Source organism: Phaenicophaeus curvirostris, chromosome 12 (genome assembly GCF_032191515.1).
Source record: "Phaenicophaeus curvirostris isolate KB17595 chromosome 12, BPBGC_Pcur_1.0, whole genome shotgun sequence".
Lineage (NCBI taxonomy): Eukaryota > Metazoa > Chordata > Aves > Cuculiformes > Cuculidae > Phaenicophaeus > Phaenicophaeus curvirostris.
Genome location: NC_091403.1, coordinates 10617603 through 10640197, shown reverse-complemented (window position 1 = coordinate 10640197; position 22595 = coordinate 10617603). Strand labels below are relative to the sequence as shown.

Sequence of the window (22595 nt, the reverse complement as noted above, 5' to 3'; positions counted from 1 at the left end):
GAAAGCTGGAGTTGTTCAGCCTCAACAACGCTCAGTCAGAGAAGAGAAGGCTCCGGGGAGACCTTACAGCAGACTTCCAGTACTTAGAGGGCCTATAAGAAAGCTGAGGAGGGACTCTTTATCAGGGAATGCAGTGGCAGGATGAGGGGGAATGGTTCTAAACTGAAAGAAGGAAGATTTAGATTAGGTATGAGGCAGATATTTTTTACTGTGAGGGTGGTGAGGTAATGGCACAGATTGGCCAGAGGAGTTGTGGCTGCCCCATCCCTGGAGGTGTTCAAGGTCAGGTTGCATTGAGGCTTTGAGCAACCTGGTCCAGTGGGAGGTGTCCCTGCCCATGGCAGCGGGGTTGGAACTGGCTGGGCTTTAAAGTCCCTTCCAAGCCAAACCATTCTGTGATTTTATGATTCCATCCTACGAAGAAGCACTGCACTGCAAGAGGAATGGCAGAGTACAACCAAGTGAAACCTGATAGAGGCTGAGCAGCAGCTGGCAAACATCTCCAAACAGTCAGGGTCAGTGTTTACAAATAACAAATCATGTAAGCAGGGCTCACACCAATGTTTGGGCAAGAGTCTGCATCACCAATCTGACCTCCTGCCCAGTTGGAATTTTTTTTTTTTCCTTCCTGAAGAGAAATAAATGATGGCCCCATATTGGAAACTAAACAAAAAGCAAGCAATAAAAATAAAAATAAAGCTGGAACAATGACCAATTCAGACAGTCTAGGGGGCCTTCTGCACATTGTCCATGTCAAAATTTCCTCATCCCAATGACCTTCCTGCGAAAACACAGGATGCTTTTATTACCAAGTGGGTGGCATTTGATACAGCACTGGCTGGGAAAGTCGATGAACCACACATTATTTCACTGCCACCTTTCCTACAGGACACTGCCAGCAGGAATATGTCTCTGTAATAATTTTCACCATTTAGTCACATTTAGTTCCTGTAGATGATATCCTGCCATGCCCACCTCTCCCTGCCTCCCTCCCCTCTCCCATCCCCATCTTCTATCCCCACCCCCTCTCCCCTCTCCATCCCTATCCTCTGTCTCCTCTCCCCTCCCCTCCTCTTTCCTCTCTCCCCTCTCCCCTCTCCCATCCCCATCCTTTCTCCCCATCCCCTCCCCAATCCACTCCCTCTCCTCTCCATCCCCATCCTCTGTCCCCTCTCCCCACTCCTCTCTCCCTTTCCCATCCCCTCTCCCTCCCCCCTCCCATCCCCTTCCCATTCCCTCTCCCCTTTCCCCATCCTCTCTCCTCTCCTCTCCTCTCCTCTCCTCTCCTCTCCTCTCCTCTCCTCTCCTCTCCTCTCCTCTCCTCTCCTCTCCTCTCCTCTCCTCTCCTCTCCCATCCCCTCTCCCATCCCATCCCATCCCATGCCCTCTCCCCATCTCCATCCCCATCTGTTCTCCCACCCTTTCTCCCCTCTCCTCTCCCATTCTCTGGCATCCCCTCCCCCTCCCCCTCTCCTCATCCTCTTGCTTCCCTTCTCCCCGTCCCCTCTCCCATCCCTTCTCCCCATCCCATCCCATCCCATCCCCTCCCCTCCCCTCTTCCCATCCCCTCTTCTTCTCCTTCTCCCTCTTCCTCTCCTCCTTCCCATGCCCTCTCCCTTTCCCTCTCCTCTCTCTCCCTTCTCCTACCCCCCTCCCCTCTCCCTTCCTATCCTCTTGCACCCCTTCTCCCTGTCCCCTCTGCCCTCCCCTGTCCCCATTCCCTCTCCCTATCCCACTCCCTCTCCATCTCCTCCCCACTCCCCTCTCCCCTCCCTCTCCCCCTTCCTCTCCCTCTCCCACCCCATCTCCCCTCCCCTCTCCCTTCTCCCCGCCCCTGTCCCCGCCCCTGTCCCCGCCCCGGGGCGGTCGGTGCGGGCCCCGGCAGCGCGGCCGCGGTGCAGGATGCGCTCTGCGGGGCCGCTGCTGCTGCTCTCGGCCTGGCTGCTGCTGCCGCTGCTGCTGCCCGTGCCGCCCGGGGCCCGGGGCAGCCAGGAGCCCGCGGCGGGGCTGAACGGCAGCCGCCTGCCCGCCGAGCCGCCCGGCAACCGCAGCGGAGCGCGGCTCCGCCCCGTGCCCGCGCTGCTGCGCGACCTCTCCGCGCTCAAGGCCGCCGTCATCGGGGCCTGCGCGCTCACCGCCGCGCTCATCGCCTGCCTCCTGCTCCGCGTCTTCAGGTACCCGGCACCCCCTCTCATCCCATCCCCGTCCCCCATCCCCGTCCCCCATCCCCGTCCCCTATCCCCCCTGTCCCCTATCCCCTGTCCCTCATCCCTATCCTGTCCCATATCCCCTATCCCTACCCCTTATCCCCTATCCCTACTCCTTATCCCCTATCCCCTATCCCCACCCCTTATCCCCTATCCCTACTCCTTACCCCCTATCCCCATCCCTGTCCCCTATCCCTTATCCCCTATCCCCCATCCTCCGTTTCCACACTTTGAACCCTGTATTCAGGTTTGGACCCCTCAGTACAAGAATCATAGAATGACCTGAGTTGGAAGAGACCCGCAAGGATCACCGATTCCAGCTCCTGTCCCTGCAAGAAGGGTATCGAGGGTCTGGAATGTATCCAAGGAAGGGAAACATTGCTGGGGAAGGGGCTAGAGCACAAGTGTTATGAGGAGCAGCTGAGAGCACTGGGGTTGTTTAGCCTGTAGAAGTGGAGGCCAAAGCGAGACCTTGTCACCCTCTCCAGGAGCAGCATGGGGACTGGGGTAGGAGCAACGGGGGGACTGGGGTTGCTCTGAGAAAAGGAGGCTGAGGGGAGACCTTATTGCTCTCGACAGCTGCTTGAAAAGAGGTTGTGGTGCGGCAGGTGTTGGTCTCTTCTCCCAGGCAACAAGTGATAAGATGAAAGGAAGTGGCCTCGCGTTGCGACAAGGGTGGTTTAGACTGGATGTTAGGAAATATTACTTTGCCAAAAAGGTTGTCAATCATTGGAACAGGCTGCCAGGGGAAGTGGTTGAGTCTCCATCCCTGGAGATGTTTGAAAGTTGTGTAGATGTGGTGCTTAGGGACATGGTTTAGTGGTGAACTTGGCAGTGTTAGGTTTATGGTTGGACTTGATCCTAAAGATGTTTTCCAACCTAAACTGTTCTGTGATTCTGCAGAAAAATGGGGCAGGAGTTGGGTCTTGTGTGGCTTTTTTCAGGTGTCAGGTCATGGCAATGGTTGGGGACCAGAGTAGGCACAAGCCGCAACATGAGAAGCTTCATCTGAACATACAGAAATACATGTTTTTTCTCTGTAAGGGTGGTGGATTGCTGTAGTAGGTGGCTCAGGGAGGTTATGGGGTCTCCATTTGTGGAGATACTTGAAGCCCAGCTAGATAGTCAGCTCTGAATGGTCCTGCTTGGTCTTGAGAGGTTTCATCCAGCCTCATCCATGTGTGGTTGTGTGCACTCATGGGATGGTGCAGATGCCATTGCTGTAGTAACTCATGCTGAGTGCACAAGACAAATAATTTTTTTTCTTTTAGTTAAGCTTAAGGAGATAGTCTTGAGGAGTCTCAGTGTAACCAAAAGTAGATGCTGTTTTAGACCACAACCCTGCTTTGACTAGAGCTGTGCTCAGTGCTGTAAAATCAAACACCCTGATGTTTCAGGCAGGTAGATTGCTGGTGAATGCAACCTCCTGCTCCCAGCACAGAAGGAAAGAAAAAGTTGCTCACAGAGCTGGGAGGAGTGCAAGTGAGCAGCAGGAAGCTGGGCGGACGTTTGCATCCACTGGGTGCTTGGATCTCATCCATTTAGTGTGGCATAACTGGCACGGGCCAGTTTATGCTGCTGAAGTGGGTTAGCGTTGGTGCAGACAGCCCTTGAAACTCACATAGCATTTCCCAGTGGGAGGGATGGGAGCAAATTAAACTCAATCCCTTTACAAAGCCAGTCTTCGTCTTGGCTTATTGCCAGAGCAGAAGGAAAGCCAATATCAAAGCTCCATTTAGTACCTTTACTGTTAATGGTTACTTACCTCGGGGTAGTCGTGAGATTCCCCTCGGTGCACTGGAGCCTGTCTCTGTCTCGTGCAGTCTACGAATAAAAAGTTGTTGTCTGTTTGAGCCCAGCTTTGCCAGGAAGATTGCAGACTTTCATTAGTGAGCAGTCATCTGGCTTCTGGCAGGAAAGAGCCTGGAGAGTGGAACAGCAGGTTCTCGGCTTCGGGAGGAGGTGCACTGAGTCTCAGGTAACAAGAGGAGTTCAACAAGTGCAGTTGGCGATTTCTTCTTTGTTCTGTCTTCAGGCAGCTCCTTTGTATTTACACAGTGTATGCAGCTGAATGCTTTGCTTCTCCTGCTTCTGAATTAATTCCATGTGGGAAGGGCAGTGCTCACAATGGTGGTATTATAAAGTGTGGTCATAAAGACCAAAATAATAAGAACTGATATTTTCTAAAGAAATTGACATTTAGCTAAATTCTTCTTACCTGCTGCAGCAGCTGGCAAAAGGCAATGCAAATAAATTTGCTCATTAAACTGAGTTGGTTTGGAGAACCCAGTAAAATATTGAAGAGATTTTTTTTAATCAATATAACCACTTTGCAGCTGTTGTAAAGTTGTCATGGACAAACACAGCAAAACTGATAGTAGGTATGTGAGCTAGAAATAAGAAGGTCTATAACTAAGTCCAGAACACAAAGCTTAAGTTTTTACTTGTAGTTCTCTCTGATCTTGGAGAGTTTATTTCCTCTGCCTCAATTTCTTCTGGGTATAAAGCGAGACTTTGTGTCAAGGAGACCTGGTGTAAGGCTGAACATTTCTTGCCAAAGAAAGCAAACTGATATCCTTTAAAGACCTTTCCCTATACAATAATCAGGTCCAGGTTAAAGTCACCTTGGGAATGATGGATTAATTCTCCCATGCCAAAGTCGTCGTTATGCAACTACTCAGAGCTAATACAGCATTAGATAAGTAAAAAAGAAAATCCCTCTGAGGTCTCTCCTATATCTGTAACAGAACCTGCAAGGGAAATGGAAGATGAAGCTTTCAGCTTCTGAGAATGTTTCTTTCTTTATCTGACTGAGCACTTGTTTGCAAACAGTTGCAAATGAGACAAGAATAACAACAGGTATGTTTGTGCAGTGTAACACTTGTACCTGACAGCATAGATTGGGGGAGATTCTGTTGCTGAAGAGATAAGGGATTTACCCTCAATAAGTGTAAAGCTTTTCTCCATCAGAGTAGGAGCTTTGTTCGTACTTAGTAAAAAACATTGTGATTTTTTTTCTGAAGTGTCATGGATTCCTATTAAAGAGATTTTGCTGAAATCCAATCTTTGATTAAACCTTCACTGTGAAATTGTGCTGGGTTGCTTGAAGTAAATTATCCTTTTAGATATGGGTTGTGGAGATGAAATGAACTCGTGAGCGGCCTGATATTCTTGTCACAGGCGTTGGGTTTATTTTTTTATACATCTCATTTGTATGCATTTTTATGTATGTATTATTTTCCTTTTTCGGTTTGGGCAGGGACAGATAAATTTCTCCAGCTTTCTGACTCTGTTTTTAAGGCAACACTCAGAAATGCCTCTTCATTCCTTTTAGGAATGTTAGGTTCTGAATTCATCTGATGTTCCTGTGGCATCAGAATGTGGTATGACCCAGAGTGCTCTGAATTTCTTTTCTCTCTGTGGCTGCTAGGGACTGGAAAGGCCAGCTGAGACTTGGGCAAATGTCTGTGTGTGGCAAGGCCTACTTTGCTATAATATATATAATTTTTGCAAGCTCAGTTCTAGGCTTGCTTTCTCTCCTATACTCTCAAACCAAAACTGTTTCCACAGCAGACCAAATTCCATGTTGTTCTCAATCAAATAGCTGGGTAGTTTGTATTACCAAGAAATGCAGGATCTTGCAACAGCTTGTGAATGGTTCATGCGGCTAAATTCACTCTTTGGTCTGTTTCTGCCCCCGTATTCTGCCCTATTTCTCTCTCCAGCTCAGGTCATTTCATTCCAATATGATTCTTAGGGTCAGCTCCCAGGAAACATCATTTTTCAGATGTGGCCATCTATGCTGGTAGACTGTATGCCTTCTAGGGAAACTGGTTAAGTTACTTCTGCTCCAGTGGGCCAGCTGAAAGCAAGCCAAAGCTTTAGTTGCAGCAAACTGTGCTCTAAGTGTTTGCTGCATGTCTTGACCTGTCCTTCAGTGAACAGAACGCAGGCTGGAAAAGGCTGCTACTCCTTTGAGAGAGAAGCTACCTGCTTATTTTATAAGTCATTGCTTTGTTACCTTGCTTGTTACTTGATTTTGATTTCTTCCTTAAATAACTTTGAGCTTAGTTTTCCAGTACTTGCAAAACTGGTATAAATTACTGAAACTGAGGAGAAAGGTTCAAGCATATGATCACAGGATACAAGACCCATTGTTCTATGAGCTGGGCTATTGCTCCAGGACATCCAAAACTTAACTCCAGAAACTTTGATTTAAAATTCGTTGTGTTATAACCAGTTAGAGTACTCTAGCAAAGACAGGAAAGAAAAACTCACCATTAAAATGACTTTAAATTGAGAAGGAAAAAAACCCTAACAAAACAACCGACCCCAAAATATGGTTTAACTTCATTGTATACAGCACCATCCAGAGAGCAGAGATACCCAGACAGAATATTTTTGATCTAATTCATCAGCTGGTAGTAAACCTGGAGGTCGCCCGGGTTAATATATCCATGATGTTTTTTGTAAACTGCATGGGGAGCCAATTAACAGCAAATAAATTGGTCCCAATTCCATTCCTGTTATAACATTGCTGTAGTTGTAGAAGAAAGGTTGTAGCTGGCTTGATCAAACTTCTAATAAGCACGGTGCCAAGAAGGGATAAGGTGTTTTGGGTTTTTTTCCAGGGGGTAGTCCCCTCCCTTTGCATCTCGTGGAACAAAGTTTTAGTGCTGGATTAGAAGTGCAAAGACCTCTCTCTCTGGATCAAAACAAGCATTATCTTTGAGTATCAGAGTTGTTGACTAAAATAGATTAGAGGCATAAATAATATAATGAACTAGTGAGTTGACTTGAGCATTTACTCAGCCGCATGATGTCTTGGAAGGGAGGACGAAGTGCTGCATGTGACTGGTGCTTGGTCAAAATAGCCCCTGGTCAAAATACAGAGACACTAAGTCAGTGTTCTGTTCCAGCCCATCTCACTCTGTTGTCCCTCCCTGCACTGTGCAGCAGAGTGGAGGGAATACATCTGATTTCTGATGGACCAAACACTGGCATGGTGCGCGGTGCTGCAGGCATTTGAGCCCAAGGGCAGTGCCAGTGCGTGAACACCACGGTGGCCGAACAGCTCAGGAGGAACTGAAAACTGCCTCCTGTGTTCCGTGCATGATTCTTCATCTTCTCTCCGTTGAGCACTGTGCTCACTACGCCTGCCTTCTGCTAACACCAGCGAGCTGGTTTTGGTGGGAGCAGCGCTGGGCCTAAAGTGAAAGGTTATTGTCCCTGGCTGTGGTTAACTTTTTGTTTTCCTCCTAGTGATGATTCCGTGCAAGACCTGTAGCATCCGCTGCTGATTACTGTAGGTGGCTGAAATCAGACAGCAGAAGCGATGTGGGATTTTTTTTTTTTTAAGTGGAAGACGGTTTCATAGAATCATAGAATCACCAGGTTGGAAGAGACCCACTGGATCATTGAGTCCAATCATTCCTATCAATCACTAACCCATGTCCCTCAGCGCCTCATCCACCCGTCCCTTAAACACCTCCAGGGAAGGTGACTCAACCCCCTCCCTGGGCAGCCTCTGCCAGTGCCCGATGACCCTTTCTGTGAAAATCTTTTTCCTAATGTTCAGCCTAAACCTCCCCTGGCGGGGAACTTGAGGCCATTCCCTCTTGTCCTGTCCCCTGTCCCTTGGGAGAAGAGGCCAGCACCCTCCTCTCCACAACCTCCTTTCAGGTAGTTGTAGAGAGCAATGAGGCCTCCCCTCAGCCTCCTCTTCTCCAGGCTAAACACCCCCAGCTCTCTCAGCTGTTCCTCATAAGGCCTGTTCTCCAGCCCCTTCACCAGCTTCATTTCTGTGCTGAAATACCTAGTTCACCACCAGTTTCTGTGCTGAAATACCTAGTACTGCTTCTACCTCAGCTAAACCACCTGGGGAGTATTTCAGCTTGTCGTTATGCAAGGGGCAGACTCTGACCAAGGCCTCACAGAAACAATGTTTCTGGAAAGACGATCCTCTCTTTAGCTGTGAGGGCTAACGTGTCCTGATCCTACCCAGGAGGTCTGCAAAGTTCATGAAGCATTTGTATTCTGTAGTTCCTGCCCTGTGCTGCTCCGCTGACTCTGCTGTCTGTCTGCAAACAAAAGATGCTGCCTGGTCCCACCCGCCGGATGAAATGCTTTTCCTTTGGCATTGTCGTCACTGATGATAACAGGGATTCCACTGAGGTTCAGCAGTTTTAATGTGCAGCCGTTTCCTGACAGGCGGACTTGTTTTGTGTGCATACAGGGACACTCCCAAGGCTTGCTTTTAAAGTTAGCTTGGGTAATTCTTCTAGTATTTATGAAGCCTAGGAGTGTCATTCAAATAAGCAAGTGTGAGAAAATGGACCACTTGAAAGTGCAGATTAATGAGAAATTAGCTAAGTAGTCTCGTGTAGGATTAATTGAGGGAGAGGAGGCAAGGAAAGACCCTTTCACCCCTGCCAATGGCAAACAACTAAGTGTAGTGGCTTAGGCAAAAACCAGCAGCACACCAAGCTGCCTCACTTTTCTAAATGAGCACTGTGGTTAAGTGCGGGTTGTGGAGGATTAATAGATGGCTGTACAGCAAGTTCCGTTCCAGGTTCTCTTTAAAGTGTAGCCCAAATAGGCTAATTAGTAGCTGGAGGCTAAAGGGTTCCAGGTTTCCATTTTTAAGAATATCCATTCTGCAGTAATTGCTTCAAACACTCCAATATTAACTGCTGTAAGATGAACTCCATAGAATAAGTTAAATTTTCTAATGGAGGGAATAAGGGAGGATATGTCTCAATAAAGTGGTCCTGGTGTGCAGGTGAGGTCTTAAATGAGTGAACCTGTGGGCCCGCCTGCGGACTGTGCGTGGAAGCTGCTTTGTCTTGGTTTGTTCTGACAGGTAGACATGGGTTAGTTTTGCTCTGTGTTTAGGCTTTACAGTGTGAGTAAATGCTTCTTGTAAAAGCAATGCATTGCTTGTAAGATGCGACCTCCCTGCATCATTTGCTGCTAGGTCTTGGCTGAAAAGCAGAATAACATAAAGGAGTGTTTTCAAAAGAATTTTCAAGTGTTTGGTTTAAGAGTCCTACTGTATTAGATATAAAATTGCTTGTTTCAACAGCAGCAGAAAGAGAACAAACTACCCCGTGCTGTACGTGACACAACAGCACAGATTTCTATAAAGATTAGATGACAAGAGATGACTTTCTTCTTGTTTATGGTGCAACCTTAGCCTTCAGAGCAGGGAGGAAAGGCAAACTGCTCCATCCCAAGGGCTGGGACCGGTTTGTTCAGACCGGTTCTTGGACTACTGCCCAAAAGCAGTGCTAGGCAGAGGCACTGAGACTTCCACATAGGAGCTGTTCACCAATTTAAATTTCCTGTACTTTAAGCCTGGAAGGGATGGTTGCGGTGGAGATGCAAATGCAGGCCTCGAGTTCCAGTCTATCTGTAATGCTCTCATCTTGGTTTTTGCTGCTGTATAACTCTTTAATAGGCTTCTGTTCTTGATGTAAAAATGGCAGTGTTGAATCTGGCACACCTTGCATGACATGCTGGGACGAGATCTTGATGGTGGAAGTGTATTCGTGATGTGCCGTCTCCTTGGAATTATAGCTGTGATTACCAAAAACTAGGGGCTTCTTGCTTGTGCCTGCACCCATTCCTTTATGATGTTTGGCAGTTGCCAGTTTTGTTTAATAAAAGGGAAAATTCTGCAGTTTGTTAACCAGAACCACCCACTTTTCTCCGCAAAGGCTAGCCATACACCTTCTTTAATACATAATCACAAAACTGGATTAATGCACGAGCAATGTGACCCTTCTAATATGCATGAAAGCAGTAGGTGAAGTAAAAAGGACCTGTGCAATTCAAGTTAGGGGGAGAGAATTAGCTGAAAAGCCAGGCACCAATTGTGTATTAATTGGAAGTAAATTGCTAGAAAATAGATCTCTCAAAACCATGGGACACGCAAGTGTGTGAGCATCTCAAAAAGAAAGTAAGGCTGGTGTCTATAGGAGGAGAGGTGGTACAGTTAGCTTTGAATAGTAGTTGATTATTTTTGATAGCATTTACATGGCGTAGAGCATGAAACATCTCAGACAAGGCTCAGGGCTGTCGCTCTGCGTGTCCTGAGCTTGGCCTGATAGGAAAAATGAGAACAGGCTGTTTGTACCCAAACATCACCACCCCTCTGCTCCTTATAATTCTGCCTAGAATATTCCCTTGTCTCAGCAGGGCTTAACTTGGACTTTCTCATTTAAACATATCTGCTAAACTGTTCGCGGCTTCTGCTGATTAAGCCCACGTCTAATTTATTGAGGGTAGCAGCAGGATGATGTGGTGGGCTGCTGGGTTCTTGTGCCTGTCCTGGGCACCAGAAGGTCTCTGGTTTGTCAGCATTCGAACGTCTGATGTTGATCTGGATTGCAGTTGATGAGAAACTGCTCTACACTGGCGGGTACAAATGGTGGCCTTGGAAAGGCAGCAAGAAGGGTTACAGGCTGGCTGCACGGGCTTTGTGTCTAGGGAGGTCTGAATCAAAAAGGGCAGTGATTTGGTGTCAGTGGGAACAGCTTCAGTGTCTCCGAGGAATACTTTACAAAAACGATGCTTCCCTTCGTGTTTCAGGTCTGGAAAGAGGATTAAGAAGACCAGGAAGTACGACATAATCACCACTCCAGCCGAGCGGGTAGAAATGGCTCCTCTGAACGAAGAAGACGATGAGGATGAAGACTCAACAGTGTTTGATGTGAAATACAGGTACTGCTGTCTGCCTGTTGGTTAGGCTTGTTCACTGAACTCTTATTAGCGAAGACAGCTCTTTTTTTTGTCTGCTGGGACAGCTTGGCAGAGATGAGGCAGTGTCAGTCTCCCTTTCGCTTTGCCCAGGCGTTATCACTCTCCTTTTCAGCCTCTCTACCTGTTCGCAGCACACATTGCTCTCTACTCTCCTGCTCTTGTAATAACTGCATTTCTACCCCTAGACTGTCTGCCCTCTTCTTTCCTCTGCAGAGCAGCACAATGAGATACACGTTCCCTAAATAGCTAACAAAGTTTAACAGACTAAAATTCCCCTCTTGGGCAGCTGTTGGCAGTTGTTCCTGTGTGCACTCGGTGTCTTTGCACATACTGGATGGAGGGAGGTGCATTAAGAGCTGCTTTCCCAGGCATTGCCATGACCCCAGGGGGGAAATGATGGCAAATCTCCACCAACCTCTGGGTTTGTACCAGAGTGCTCTCATGTTGTCCTGTGACAAAGACAGGACTGTGGTCCCTTACTAGCAGTTATCCCTTAGCAACAAACTTTAATTAAATGTGTTTGCCTTCCTGAGATAGAAGCGGTATGACAACCCAAAACTTTTGGTGCCTATTCTGGGCTGGAGATTTATAGCAACCACTCAGCACATAAAGATGCTGCACATTGATTTATGGCATCAGGGTATTGGCATCTCTTATCTTTGCTTGCATCAAGCCATCCACAGCATTCAAGTTCCATTCTCATCCAAATAAGGCCTGCTCTAAAATCTGTCTCACTTTGGCTGAAATAAGCTCTCCTAATTATAAAAACACAGATCTTGACAGCTTCTAAGTGGAGATTTTATTCATGTTGCCCATCCCCTAACTTTGGAAGAGGGGAACAACACATTTAAGTATACGCGTACTAGCATATTAAAACATGTTCCACCACATATTCTGCTGGTTGTTCTCAAAATAACTGCATTATTTCTCTACAAAAGCCAGACAATAGATGGAAGCCATGAAACAGTGAAGGGTGTGAGTTGAGCCTTTTTGTGTTAGTAACTAGTTCTTGAATTAAAAGACTCTGATCAGTCCTTGCTGTTCTCTGTGGCTGCCCTGTGTTTGCTTTAATAATTTCAGAGTTGTGCAGTTTTAACTTTGGGACTGATCTTTGTTAAACCCAGACTGCAGAGATCTGCCTCGCCATGGCCTAATTGAACAGCCCACATCACCTGCCCCTCTTCCTCTTAACTGAGTACTTTCTCTGTGAACTTTTGGTAGCTGGATCAGAGGGGCTATCCAAAGAGTGAGAGCAGAAGATTCTCAGTCACGGCAGTGCTTCAGGATAAGATGTCTAATAATAAAATGTTAGATGAACAGAGAATGGAGCTTGCTGGAAACCATCTGACTCATGAGAGCTGTGGTCTGACATTGCTTTCATGGAGCACATGCTGTGTTGATGCTTTTGCAGAAACCGTTCGATGTTCGTGGGTTCCTCCACAGTACAAACGGCTCTTCACACCTTGTGTGATGCTCTGTTCAGACACTATGGGGGTTTTGGTTCTTAGCCAACCAATCCTTTTTTTCAGCTGTGTTTCCTCCTTTCTGCCACAGTGCAACAGCTATTAAATTCCACATTTTCTGAAGTCCTTGCTGTTTCAGACATAAGTTTTTTTAGCTCAAGCACAGCTGCCTCAGTTTAGCAGGGGAGATCGTCCTACAGGCAACCCCTCAGCAGTACTGATTTTGGGAAAGCTTCTTTGAGGATACATTTGCTGTAAAAGGTATTAAACCTTCTGATTCCTTTGCACAGTGTGGAGACTACATCCCCAAACAGTTCCTATCTCCTGTCATCACTGAATACACTTCTTTGCACATGTGGATTGCTGAGTTTGACTATTGATATCCACCTTAAACCAGCTAGAAATGCAGAAAGAGCATCTTGGACATGTTTGCAGTAAGTCAGCGAACTAACTTCTACCAGATCTTCTGTTGGAGTTCCATTCCCAGCACCTGCCCTCACCCCAAGGTGGAGTTCAGGAAATAGTTGCCTTGTGCCATCTAAGGCTTCCTTTGTTTTTTGCAGCTGGGTGCAGATTCCAGGAAGATGGGATAAGGAAAGGTAACTTTATCCCTTTCTGTTGTTAATGGGAGGTATAAAGCTACCTTCAGGTAGCTACATAACTGGAGAGATAGATTTGGTTTGGCTATTCAGCAAGCGCTTAGTTTAAAAAGAGTCTTCATTAATTGCTTCCCCTCTTCCTTATCTCAAGAAGAAAAATAAATTATCCAGATGCATCAGGTGAAGCTGCAGAGGTGCAGTTGTTGCATGAGGAATGGAATGATACTGCTGTTTCAGCTTGTTGGCCAACTAAAGGAACACATCATGAGCTGGAGCAACCTGGAAGCAGTTGTGATGGGGACAGAGGAACGACAGGTGTCTCCTGACAAGTACGTACAGGCTAGACTGTTCTGCACTCACTCTTTTATCCATTTATTTCAAATGAAGTCACGGCTTTACTAGCAGTCAGTATCAGTTGCGGTGACTGTTTGGGTTACTCAAACAGCCTCCTAGCAGCAACGTTTACGTGGTTTATGGCACGTTAGACTTCTGGCCTGTCTGTGCTACTGAGTCTTGACAAGGGGATTTAGACCAGGTGCTGCCTTGGTGACTGTACCTTTACTTGGATTGCTTTCAGAGAGTCTAAACCTCATGCAACCCCGTACTGCAGCATGATCCACTGGTGCAGTGCCATGGCTAACAAATCGTCGTCCCATTTTCCTTAATTCTTTATTTCTTTGCAACACGCTGGTAGTGGAAGATAGGCATAGGGCTGGACCACCCATCGTTCAGTGTTGTAACACTGTGCTGCTGCATCTACATCAGAAACCAACTTTCTATAGATGTTTAAACCTAGAATTTTCAGTCTCCCTGGCTCCTGAATATCACATGAAATTAGCTGGAATCTTTTGTCCTGTTCATTCTTTATTTAAAGGCTGTGAAACTATGAGGAAAATGCTCCATTCTCTGTAAAGTCATCATTTGCAGTGGTGTTTGCTCTGTACTTTCCACTAGAAAGGGACCAGAAGTATTTTTAAAATACAGGCTTCTGAGAAAAGATGGGAATGGAGAGGAAAGGGAACAAGTTTTCCAAAGAGCAGCACAGTAGGGACACATTGGCTGTGGTGGACTACAGGCTTTATTCAATTCAAGTGTTACTTATCTATACTGCAAGACAATCCTTTGCTTTCACATCTCTGGGGTTAACACCAGCACAGCAGCAGGGAAAAGTCTGAAGGGCTGGTCAGGTACATTAGGTACTTCCTGTGCATAATGCTATGGGCATTACCCCAGTATTAACCTACTCTGAGATGCAGGTCATAAATTGAGTCCTGGTTTGGGTTTGTAGCATACATCTTTGCTAAGGATGATGTGTGTAGGCTGGTTTGTTTGAGGTCCCCTCCCGTCATTGAAAGATCTGTACTGGCACTTGCATCTGTGTTTCGGGGCATAATTGAGATTCTGTGCTGTCTCCCCCACATAATGCAAACAGTGTTCTAATTAAAAGGCAGTTGCTGTCTAGCAGCAACAGGGGAGAAACAACATATACCTCTCCAATTGTTCTCATGCATTTAATTTTCTTTCCTTTAATGCTTTGTCCTTGTGTGTAATTGTTTCCAGTCTTACGTGAGGCATGAAACAACAGCAGACAGTGGAAATTGGGCTGTTGGATGAAGGTTGTTACTTTTCTTTCTTACTTTTTTTTTTTTCAGGAGGCTTTAAGGTTTTGGGCTCCTGGTAGATCCCACCCGCAACTTCCCTTGGGCTGTGGAGCAATGAGGAATAACCCCCTTTCTCCAGTAAAGCAGGCTAATGAGGCTACTTCAAACTCTTAACCAAACACAGTTCTTTCTGTGGATGCAAAAGCCACCCACTGCCTGCCTCTGACAAATACAGAGCCGTGCCGGCGCCGGATTAGATACCCCCTTTGCGATCTCATTTCAGTAGCGGTGAAGCGGTTCTGTCAATGGCTTCTCTAATCCTGCAAGTACAATTTCTGTGTGACAGGAGGCTGAAAGTGTAAGTCAAAGATTGTCACAGAGAAAAGATGCCAGATCACTTAGACATTAGCGCCTCCTTGAAAAGCTTCATGGGAACCATGTTTTTAATATGGCTTTCTGTCTGTATTTGCTCTGGCATCGAAAGAGGCATTTGGATAAGAAGTTCAGGAATTGTTCTGCAATTATTATAGAGCCACACAAAGAAAGCAAACTGAACATGGAAAGGGTGTTTGTTTCTTGATCATCAGTTCAATCTGTGCTGCTGAAGGCCAAGAAGTATCCCTGTCCAATTGATTTTTGGACCGTATGAACTGTATTGGTCATAATTTTCCAGATGTCGGCTGTTTTTTCATGTTTTATGATGGGATTACACTTGCTGCACATCTTGGAAAATGAGTTAATGGAAAGCTAAACCCCATGCTCCAAGTGTGTTCATGTCATCCCACCAATAGATCTTGATTTTAAGACTTCCTTCTCCTCTTTTTGCTCCTTTGGCACTTATTTTCAAGAAGGTAAGGGAAAGTTGCATGGGTTTCATGATCTTCTAGTTTACGGGGCTGAGCCATTGATTCTTCAGACAGTTAACGCTGTGATGCTTGAGAAGAGAGGAGTGAAGTAAGTAGATTACAGGCCGATGTCCCTAACAAACTGCTGTTAGTGTCCATCCCCCATTACAGAGCACTCTGCTTGTTTTGTGTAGTAAGACAAAAGAAAATAAAACAGCTGCAAAAAGAATCAGCTTCTGAAAAGGTAAATAAAATTGTTGGCTTATTAAAGCTTATTAACTCTAGCGTAGCTCATCAGGGGATTTCTTGTCAGCTTCAATAGAAAACTGAAAACAAGTGCTGAATAAATTCTGTGGTGCCTTGCACATGAAAGGCTTTGAAAGCACTTCAGTAATCTGGGATATCAGCAGTGTCTCCTCTCCCTGCTGACTTGCAGCTGTTGGAGGCAGTGCGTTCTGCTCTTGCTATGCCTGCTGAGCCCAGCTGGATGAATTTCACAACTGTCCCTACAGAGCATTTTGTGTCTGGGGTGATACATGGTGCATGAGAGCCCAGAGTTAAGGAAAAACTTGGAATTTAAATGCCAAAGCAGGAATTGTCCCAGCCCCAAAGTCAGGCTCCAGAATAAGTACTGAAAGAAGAAAGTTTTTCTTGGGGTGGATTGAAGCGTGCATCGTTCCTGTTGGCTAAGTGAAATTCCTCAGTTTGTTTTCCACATGGATTGTCTTTTTCTCCTCAAACAGCAGCACCAGCAAAATGCAGAAGCATTTTAGGAATGCATCTTCCAAAGTGGTCTAGAGAGCAGAAAGACTTATGTGTAAGGAGTGGTGACAGGCAGAGCGAAGAGGACAGGAACATCTATTTAACCATAATGCAACTAGAAGGCTTTTGAGAGCTTGCAGATGTTTTAGAGGAAAGATGCACCACATCTAAAGGCTGGATTCTGGATTCATCCCTTTTTCAGGTGCCGATAGCATTGACCTCTGTGGAAACAGCTTCATCACAGTTGCAGGGCTCAGATGTGCTGGAGTCTCTAAAATATGAGAATTAGGCTATTGGTGTCTTCTCTTTGAATACATCCTTTCCAGATCCTAACTGCGTGTGCAGTTCCGAATGGAGCATGGTATTGTCTGCTTGTTACAGCAAGGTGTCGACTCTCGAGGGAGCAGCTTTAATGGATTTTTTTGACAGCAAAAGCCGCAGGCCATTCTGGATGATGCTAGGTGAATTGCACTGGGGTTTGTAGCAGCTTAATTTACTTTTTTTTTCTAGCAGGCAGCAGTGACAAGTTGTGTATAAATGGAGGGGTATCATTTATCCTCATCTGAAGGGGGTGCAAATCACTAACACAGTCAGCTACTTACTATAACTAAAACAAATCTCTAAAGCTTTGGTGCTGCTGTTAAGGATTTCCCATGGGTTTACAGCAGGTTAGGAATGTGATGGTCAAAAAGCCAGGTTCTTTCCTCATGTGGCTGTAATGGTTGTTACAGAGCACACCACATTCTGCTGTTCAGTTGATGATACACTGGAAGTGCAGTTCTACTGGAGGGCTCCTGCCTCTTTCATGGAATATAACAAGTTCTTGTTAAGATTATTTTTTTGAACCCTGAAGCAGTTAAAGCAGTAGGGTGTTGGGAGGAGAATCCATAGCATGGAGAACAGTCCATGTGTGTTGGGTAATAGGGGGCTGCACTGGTGTTAAAAAAAAAGCAAGCTGTGAGGTCCAAGGTACTGTTTCATGTGCAGTGAAACAGCAGCCCCGGCCTGTGCCCACTCCCATCTTTGTTCTGTACAGTAGCCAGTCACAGGATCCTTCAGCATCTGGCTTTTGTCTGCTATAACTCTTTTTTTCCTTTGCTGGGTCTAACTTCTCTTGGCACAGTGTTAACATTACATCAGGGTCCAGTGTCACCATGGAAATAACTGCTGGAAGGAACTGATGGCAATCACGGTGAATAATGCTGCTTTTCCCTTTGTTGCTTCCTGGTTTTTATTCCACTTTGCATATGGGTTCTCATCTCTGCTGTGAGCTGTTTAGTTACAAATCTATAGCTGTACTAATTCTTTCTGCTTTCCAGGTAAAGCAGCTCCATGGAGTGTTGGTGTCCTGCAAGATGTCATTCTGCTGTCGAGGGACCTGCTGAAGCCATAACTGTGAAAGGGGAGGCTTTCTTCTCTGCAGTGTTAGAACCAAACCAAGCCTCACCTCCTCAAGGTGCTGTTTGTACAGCAGGCTGCAGATCTTCCAACCAGAACATCACCATTTGGTTCCCTGGTTTCCATTCTGCTGTGTTGGAGTGACCAGATTTCCTCTTTGCAAACTTGATTCTCTCTTGCTTTTGGAGGGCTGTGGTGTCACTAAAGCATGAAAAGAAGCAACCCTATGTACTGACTTGCAGCTCGTTGTGGTATAAGTAAGTTTTGCAGAAGGAAGAAGAAAAAGAAAGGAAGATAGAAACAAGGACTTATTTTCCAAAATTCTAATTCAATACTTCAGTCACTGTTAAACTTTAAAAAAATCAAGTATTGTATTTTTCTGGGCTTTACAGAAGTGATTTATGACTTTACGTGGTAAATATGTAAGCTATGCTGAAATGCCACAGTGTATGATTAGAATTTTGAGGGGGGATGGGGAGAGGTTGACTCTTGGAAAATTTTGACTTGCTACTGATTTTTATTTTGAAACAACAATTGCACTAAGCTTTCGTGATGACAGTCTCATTGTCCCAAGGAGCTCTGATCAGCCCAACTTCAGTACCTGAAACCATGGGGAAATAGGAAGAATCAGGCATGCCCTAAACTACAACAATCTTGGATTAAAGAAGATATATTTTTGTAATTTTCTGTCTTTCCACAGGGAGTAAAACTAGTGTTTTGTAGTGTCCTGTGCTGACTGTAACTTGTCTACAATTCATCATTTGCTTTTTCTAAGCAAAATAAGTCCTCGTGGAATGATTAGATTGCAGAAAGAACATTTCTTAGTTTTCATGGGAGCTTCATGTAAGTGATCTTAATCTGTATTAAACTGGAAGCTTTCCCCTGCCACCTGCTTGACAAATCCCATTTAACTTAAGGATGTATTTTTAACCATCATGCCCTTCTGTGCTTTGTGCGGCAGAGGTCAGGGCTGTGGGATAACACTATGAGAATCAGATTGCTGCATGTGGATGTATTTGGTTTAGGAGACCGCAACCATGTACGCTTTCCAGGCCCTCATTAGAAAGGGCAAACCTAACTAGTAACTGGTTTAGTTTCTTTAGTTTGTGGTTTTCCTTTAAAGTAACCACAGATGCAGTTCAGGCTTCTCTTGGACGTGTTCATTCTCTGTTTACTGCACCCCATAACACCTTTTATTTTGGGTTTTTAAACTGGCTAGAACCTCACTTTTCTTGGGGAACACATTTTACAGTTATTTTAGCATTGTCCCACTGTTTGCTTGACCCCTTACCCTCCTGCAATTACAACCCTTCAAGGAGACTGCAGAGTGTCTGGCAAAGCACCATGCTTGCAGCGAGCTGCCAGTTTTGAGGTTTTTTTTTGGTTTTTTTTTTTTTCGAAGGCCAATTGAGATTTGAGGCTTGCTGAAAACACTGAACTGCTTTGTCATGATACTGTGACCTACACCAGTTCTGCACCGTTCCCTTGGGCCCTGCAGTCAGTAAAAGGAGGTGAAGGGGAATTTTTTTTTCCCTTTCCAGCAGCCTTGAGCTTTTATCAAAGAAGCTCACGTAACACAGCTTGCTTTCCCTAGCTGTGACTCAGCAAAGGCTTTGCAAACAGCCCACTTAGCCTGGATGGAAAAATCCCACAGCAGACTGTTGTGTTAACATTAGTCATCAAGGCAATATAAAAGCGCTCTGTTACTTTCATTCATGGAATGAGTTTGAGTCATTCCGTATTACTGTTACTAAGCAATATTTAATGCATCACCTGCGAGGTGAGAATAGGGGTGAACAGGCTATGTTCTGACTGGTGGGAATCACAGGGACCATGAGGTTGAACAACGCTGTGGGTTGAGATAATATCTGGGGCTTTTTCCCTGCCTGTGTAAAACAGATCTCAGACCAAGGCTGGATGATTCCAAAGGAAATGCTGCGTTTCTTCAGGACTAAAGTACTTTGCAGACTAGGAATTGGACTTCTTCCATAGCCAGAGTCCTTTTGAAATCAGAGAAACGGTGATGCTGAGAGGAGAGAAAGGGGTTAAAAGCTTCTGTTTGCATTTGCAGAAGGAGGTGACAGAGTGAGGTGGCTGCTGTGTCTAAGCAGACACCATGGCAACATGTTTGTGTCCACTCTTCTGCCAAACTCCTTAGGTGAAGCATGAGGCACTCCGGAAGAGCAGTAGCAAGGGAATGAAACTTCCTCTTTGACAAACGAAAGGAGAGACCAAGTTATGTAGGAGAAAGATGAGAGGTAAAGGTGCATGAAGGGCACTTCTTTCCAAGGGTGAGTCAGTTGTTGAAAGCAGGAGTTTATCCACCAACTTCAGATCAGTTGCTGAGAGAGGCTGGCAAAGGCCATCCACTTTTCTTGCTTATGGCTAAAAGATCCTACTCTTTCCATGATGTGGCTGAATATCAATGACAAACAGGGACCAGTTATTTAAGATGTTTAAGATGGAGGTGCCCAACTGCCACTGGGATGCTCTTGCTCCTTAGGGAGATCCCAAACTGTGTGCCATAAGCTAAAAAGTATTTATAGGGAAGCAGTAGCTGCTTGGTGGAAATAATAGGCCAACCTCACCAGTTGCTCATGGTCATGAAAATAATCCAAATGCTTTGTTTGATACTCGATTGCTATTGCAAATGTGAGGCAATGTTTACCTCTACAAAAGTTGCTGTATGTGATTTAAAGTGTATGGTTAAATATTCTATAGCTATATTTAGTTAAGATTTTAAGAGCACTTGATGTGACTCATCTAATAGTATATATGAATATTTTTTTAATGGTAGGAATTAGTTTAAAATGTAGTTTTAATAATTTGAACTGTTTGGGTCAGGTAGTTCTAGGAGTTCATTGGAGAAGAAATAGCCATTAACCACTACATGAATGTTTTACTTTAATGTTCTGTGTATCTAACATTGCAGACTTAATCTGATTATGACTGTGATGTGTCTTGGTATCTGCTGCTATTTTGTGTTGCATAGTCAAACATGTTTTGTTCAAGAGCATTTTGAAAGGTGTATTTTTTTGTTACAGAGAATGAAAAGAGCAGTGTTGCTACAAATGTCTGCCTGTAGCTCAGTCACTGCTTGCAAAATCTACCAACTCATAGCAAAGGCTACTAAAGCAAATTAGAGGCTTTTCTGTTTGCGCATGCTGTGCTGTGGAAGAAAAACCCTGCAGAGAATTGCAGCTTCTTTACTCCAACCACAGTCCTGTCACCAGAGATCACATTAAAGCAGCCAGAAGCTGGCGTGCCATGCTTGCCTGCTGAATTAACTCAAAGTGCCCAGGTAGCTTTGTATTTAGTGTTTTGTTGTGGTTTTCTTCCCCCCTGGAAGATAGGGAGATGACTGCAAACCCTTGTTTAACACACTTAACTCATGCTATTGTTATGCTTGTCCTAAGCCCAAACTGACTTGTAGAAGTCAAACACACAAGCACTAATGCGTTTGAACATTTTGTTTATTACTGTTCCCTCTAATTCACTGTACATGGTATAATCTCTGCAGAGAGTGGCAGGTTATGGTTTTCATTAAGGTTTTTTTCTTCTATTAGAAGAGTTTCTGCTGCTGCAGGTTTTGTGTGAGGATTTGTCAGGACCGTGCATTTTGTTTTGTGCAATTGCTTGAGCTTTGTTTCAAAAATGTTTAAGAGAATTTGTCATTGTGACCAAAGCTTCTTTTTAAGAAAAAAATGGTAAGAAATGGACTTCTCATGTTTCAGTAGAAACTGCCATCATTAAACAAGTTCTTGAAATCCCCCTTTGTGTGGTGTGTTATGTTTAGGGAATGAATGGGAAAGGGGCTGTTGCTTGTTGAGAGGTTCAGTGAATCCAAGAGCCTTGTGTGATCCCTTGTTAGGAGGCTGCAAGTCCCTGCAGTGCAAATTCCTTTGTCCTGTGATCTTGACTGAAAGCATGACAAGGGAGAAAATGGTTTTAGCACTGTGGAAGAGGAATGTGTTAAATCACACAAAATCCCCACTGATAAGCCAGACTTATATCTGGTTTTGAAAGGCAAAAGCCTCTGCAACAGCGATGATGTCTAGTACCTTCATCTGAAGCCTTGTTTGGTGCTTGGGAACCCACTAACTCCAAGCCCAGCTGAGCAACCCAAGCCCTGTCCCTTCTCTGCAGTTGTTGGGCCACACCACAGCCAGTAAGCAGACTTCCTTCCACTTCAGTCTTGCTTCTTCCCTGTCTCTGAGATAACTTTGCCTTGTGGCTTTCAGGGCGTGGCGAGATGCTGAAGTGCTAGAGATAAGGCACAGAGCAATCTGAGGCTTGTTTGTTGTTGTGCACATTTTAGCAGCACTCTCAAGACTGTTTGCCTCTTGCACTGTTTTCACATGAGTCGCAGACAATCCTAGACCCTGGAGCAGCTACATGACAGACTGATCCAGTACTCCATGCCTGAGTCAGCTTTGCCTCTCTCCCATGTACCACACAATTGCTCCTGCCTTGATGTCTTAATCTCTTCAGCAATTCAGTGCTGCAGATAGAAGGCAGCTGCCATTCAGCCAATGTTTTACATTGTGTCCTGACAGTGAAGTTCAAGAATTCAAAATACTTAGCAAAATGCTATCAGGCCTCAGCTCTAAGCCAGCTGTTGTGCAGCAAAGCTTGTGTGGGAAGCTCAAGAAGCTTTCAAAGTGAGCACCAACCTAACACTGAGGTGTGGCTGAAAAGGACAGGCTCCTCTTAGCATACGGTGTAGAAGTGAAGATGCTGTGTACTGCAAGGGTAGTGGCTGCAGTTTCTGGGTGTACTTGCCTTTCTCATGAGGTCTCACATGGAAGATGAGCAAATGACCAAAAATGTGGTGTAAATTAGCTGAGGAAGAGCTAGAGTTTGATAAAGGGGATTGCAGGTGGGGCTCTGAGCAGAAGGGGCGAGGCTCAGTTTAGTCCTTCCTGAAGTTTGACATCGGAGAAGCCTGAAGGTACAA

General features: G+C 45.3%; 1 protein-coding gene across 1 annotated transcript; it reads left to right on the top strand.

Annotated features, from left to right (window-relative positions):
* The first annotated feature begins 1892 nt into the window (after nucleotides 1–1892).
* On the top strand, nucleotides 1893–21409 carry FAM174B (family with sequence similarity 174 member B). Its single transcript, XM_069866544.1, has 3 exons — nucleotides 1893–2174; nucleotides 10800–10931; nucleotides 17560–21409. Exons 1-3 carry the CDS (start codon nucleotides 1903–1905, stop codon nucleotides 17561–17563), a joined length of 408 nt encoding a protein of 135 aa, XP_069722645.1. The 5' UTR covers nucleotides 1893–1902; the 3' UTR covers nucleotides 17564–21409.
* Nucleotides 21410–22595: the final 1186 nt, after the last annotated feature.

What these genes read in the sequence shown, in the direction of transcription:
- FAM174B (XM_069866544.1), top strand. Translation starts at nt 1,903, where the DNA reads ATGCGCTCTGCGGGGCCGCTGCTGCTGCTCTCGGCCTGGCTGCTGCTG. An exon ending in CTCCTGCTCCGCGTCTTCAG is followed by an intron (nt 2,175 to 10,799) that starts GTACCCGGCACC and finishes TTCGTGTTTCAG; the next exon opens with GTCTGGAAAGAGGATTAAGA.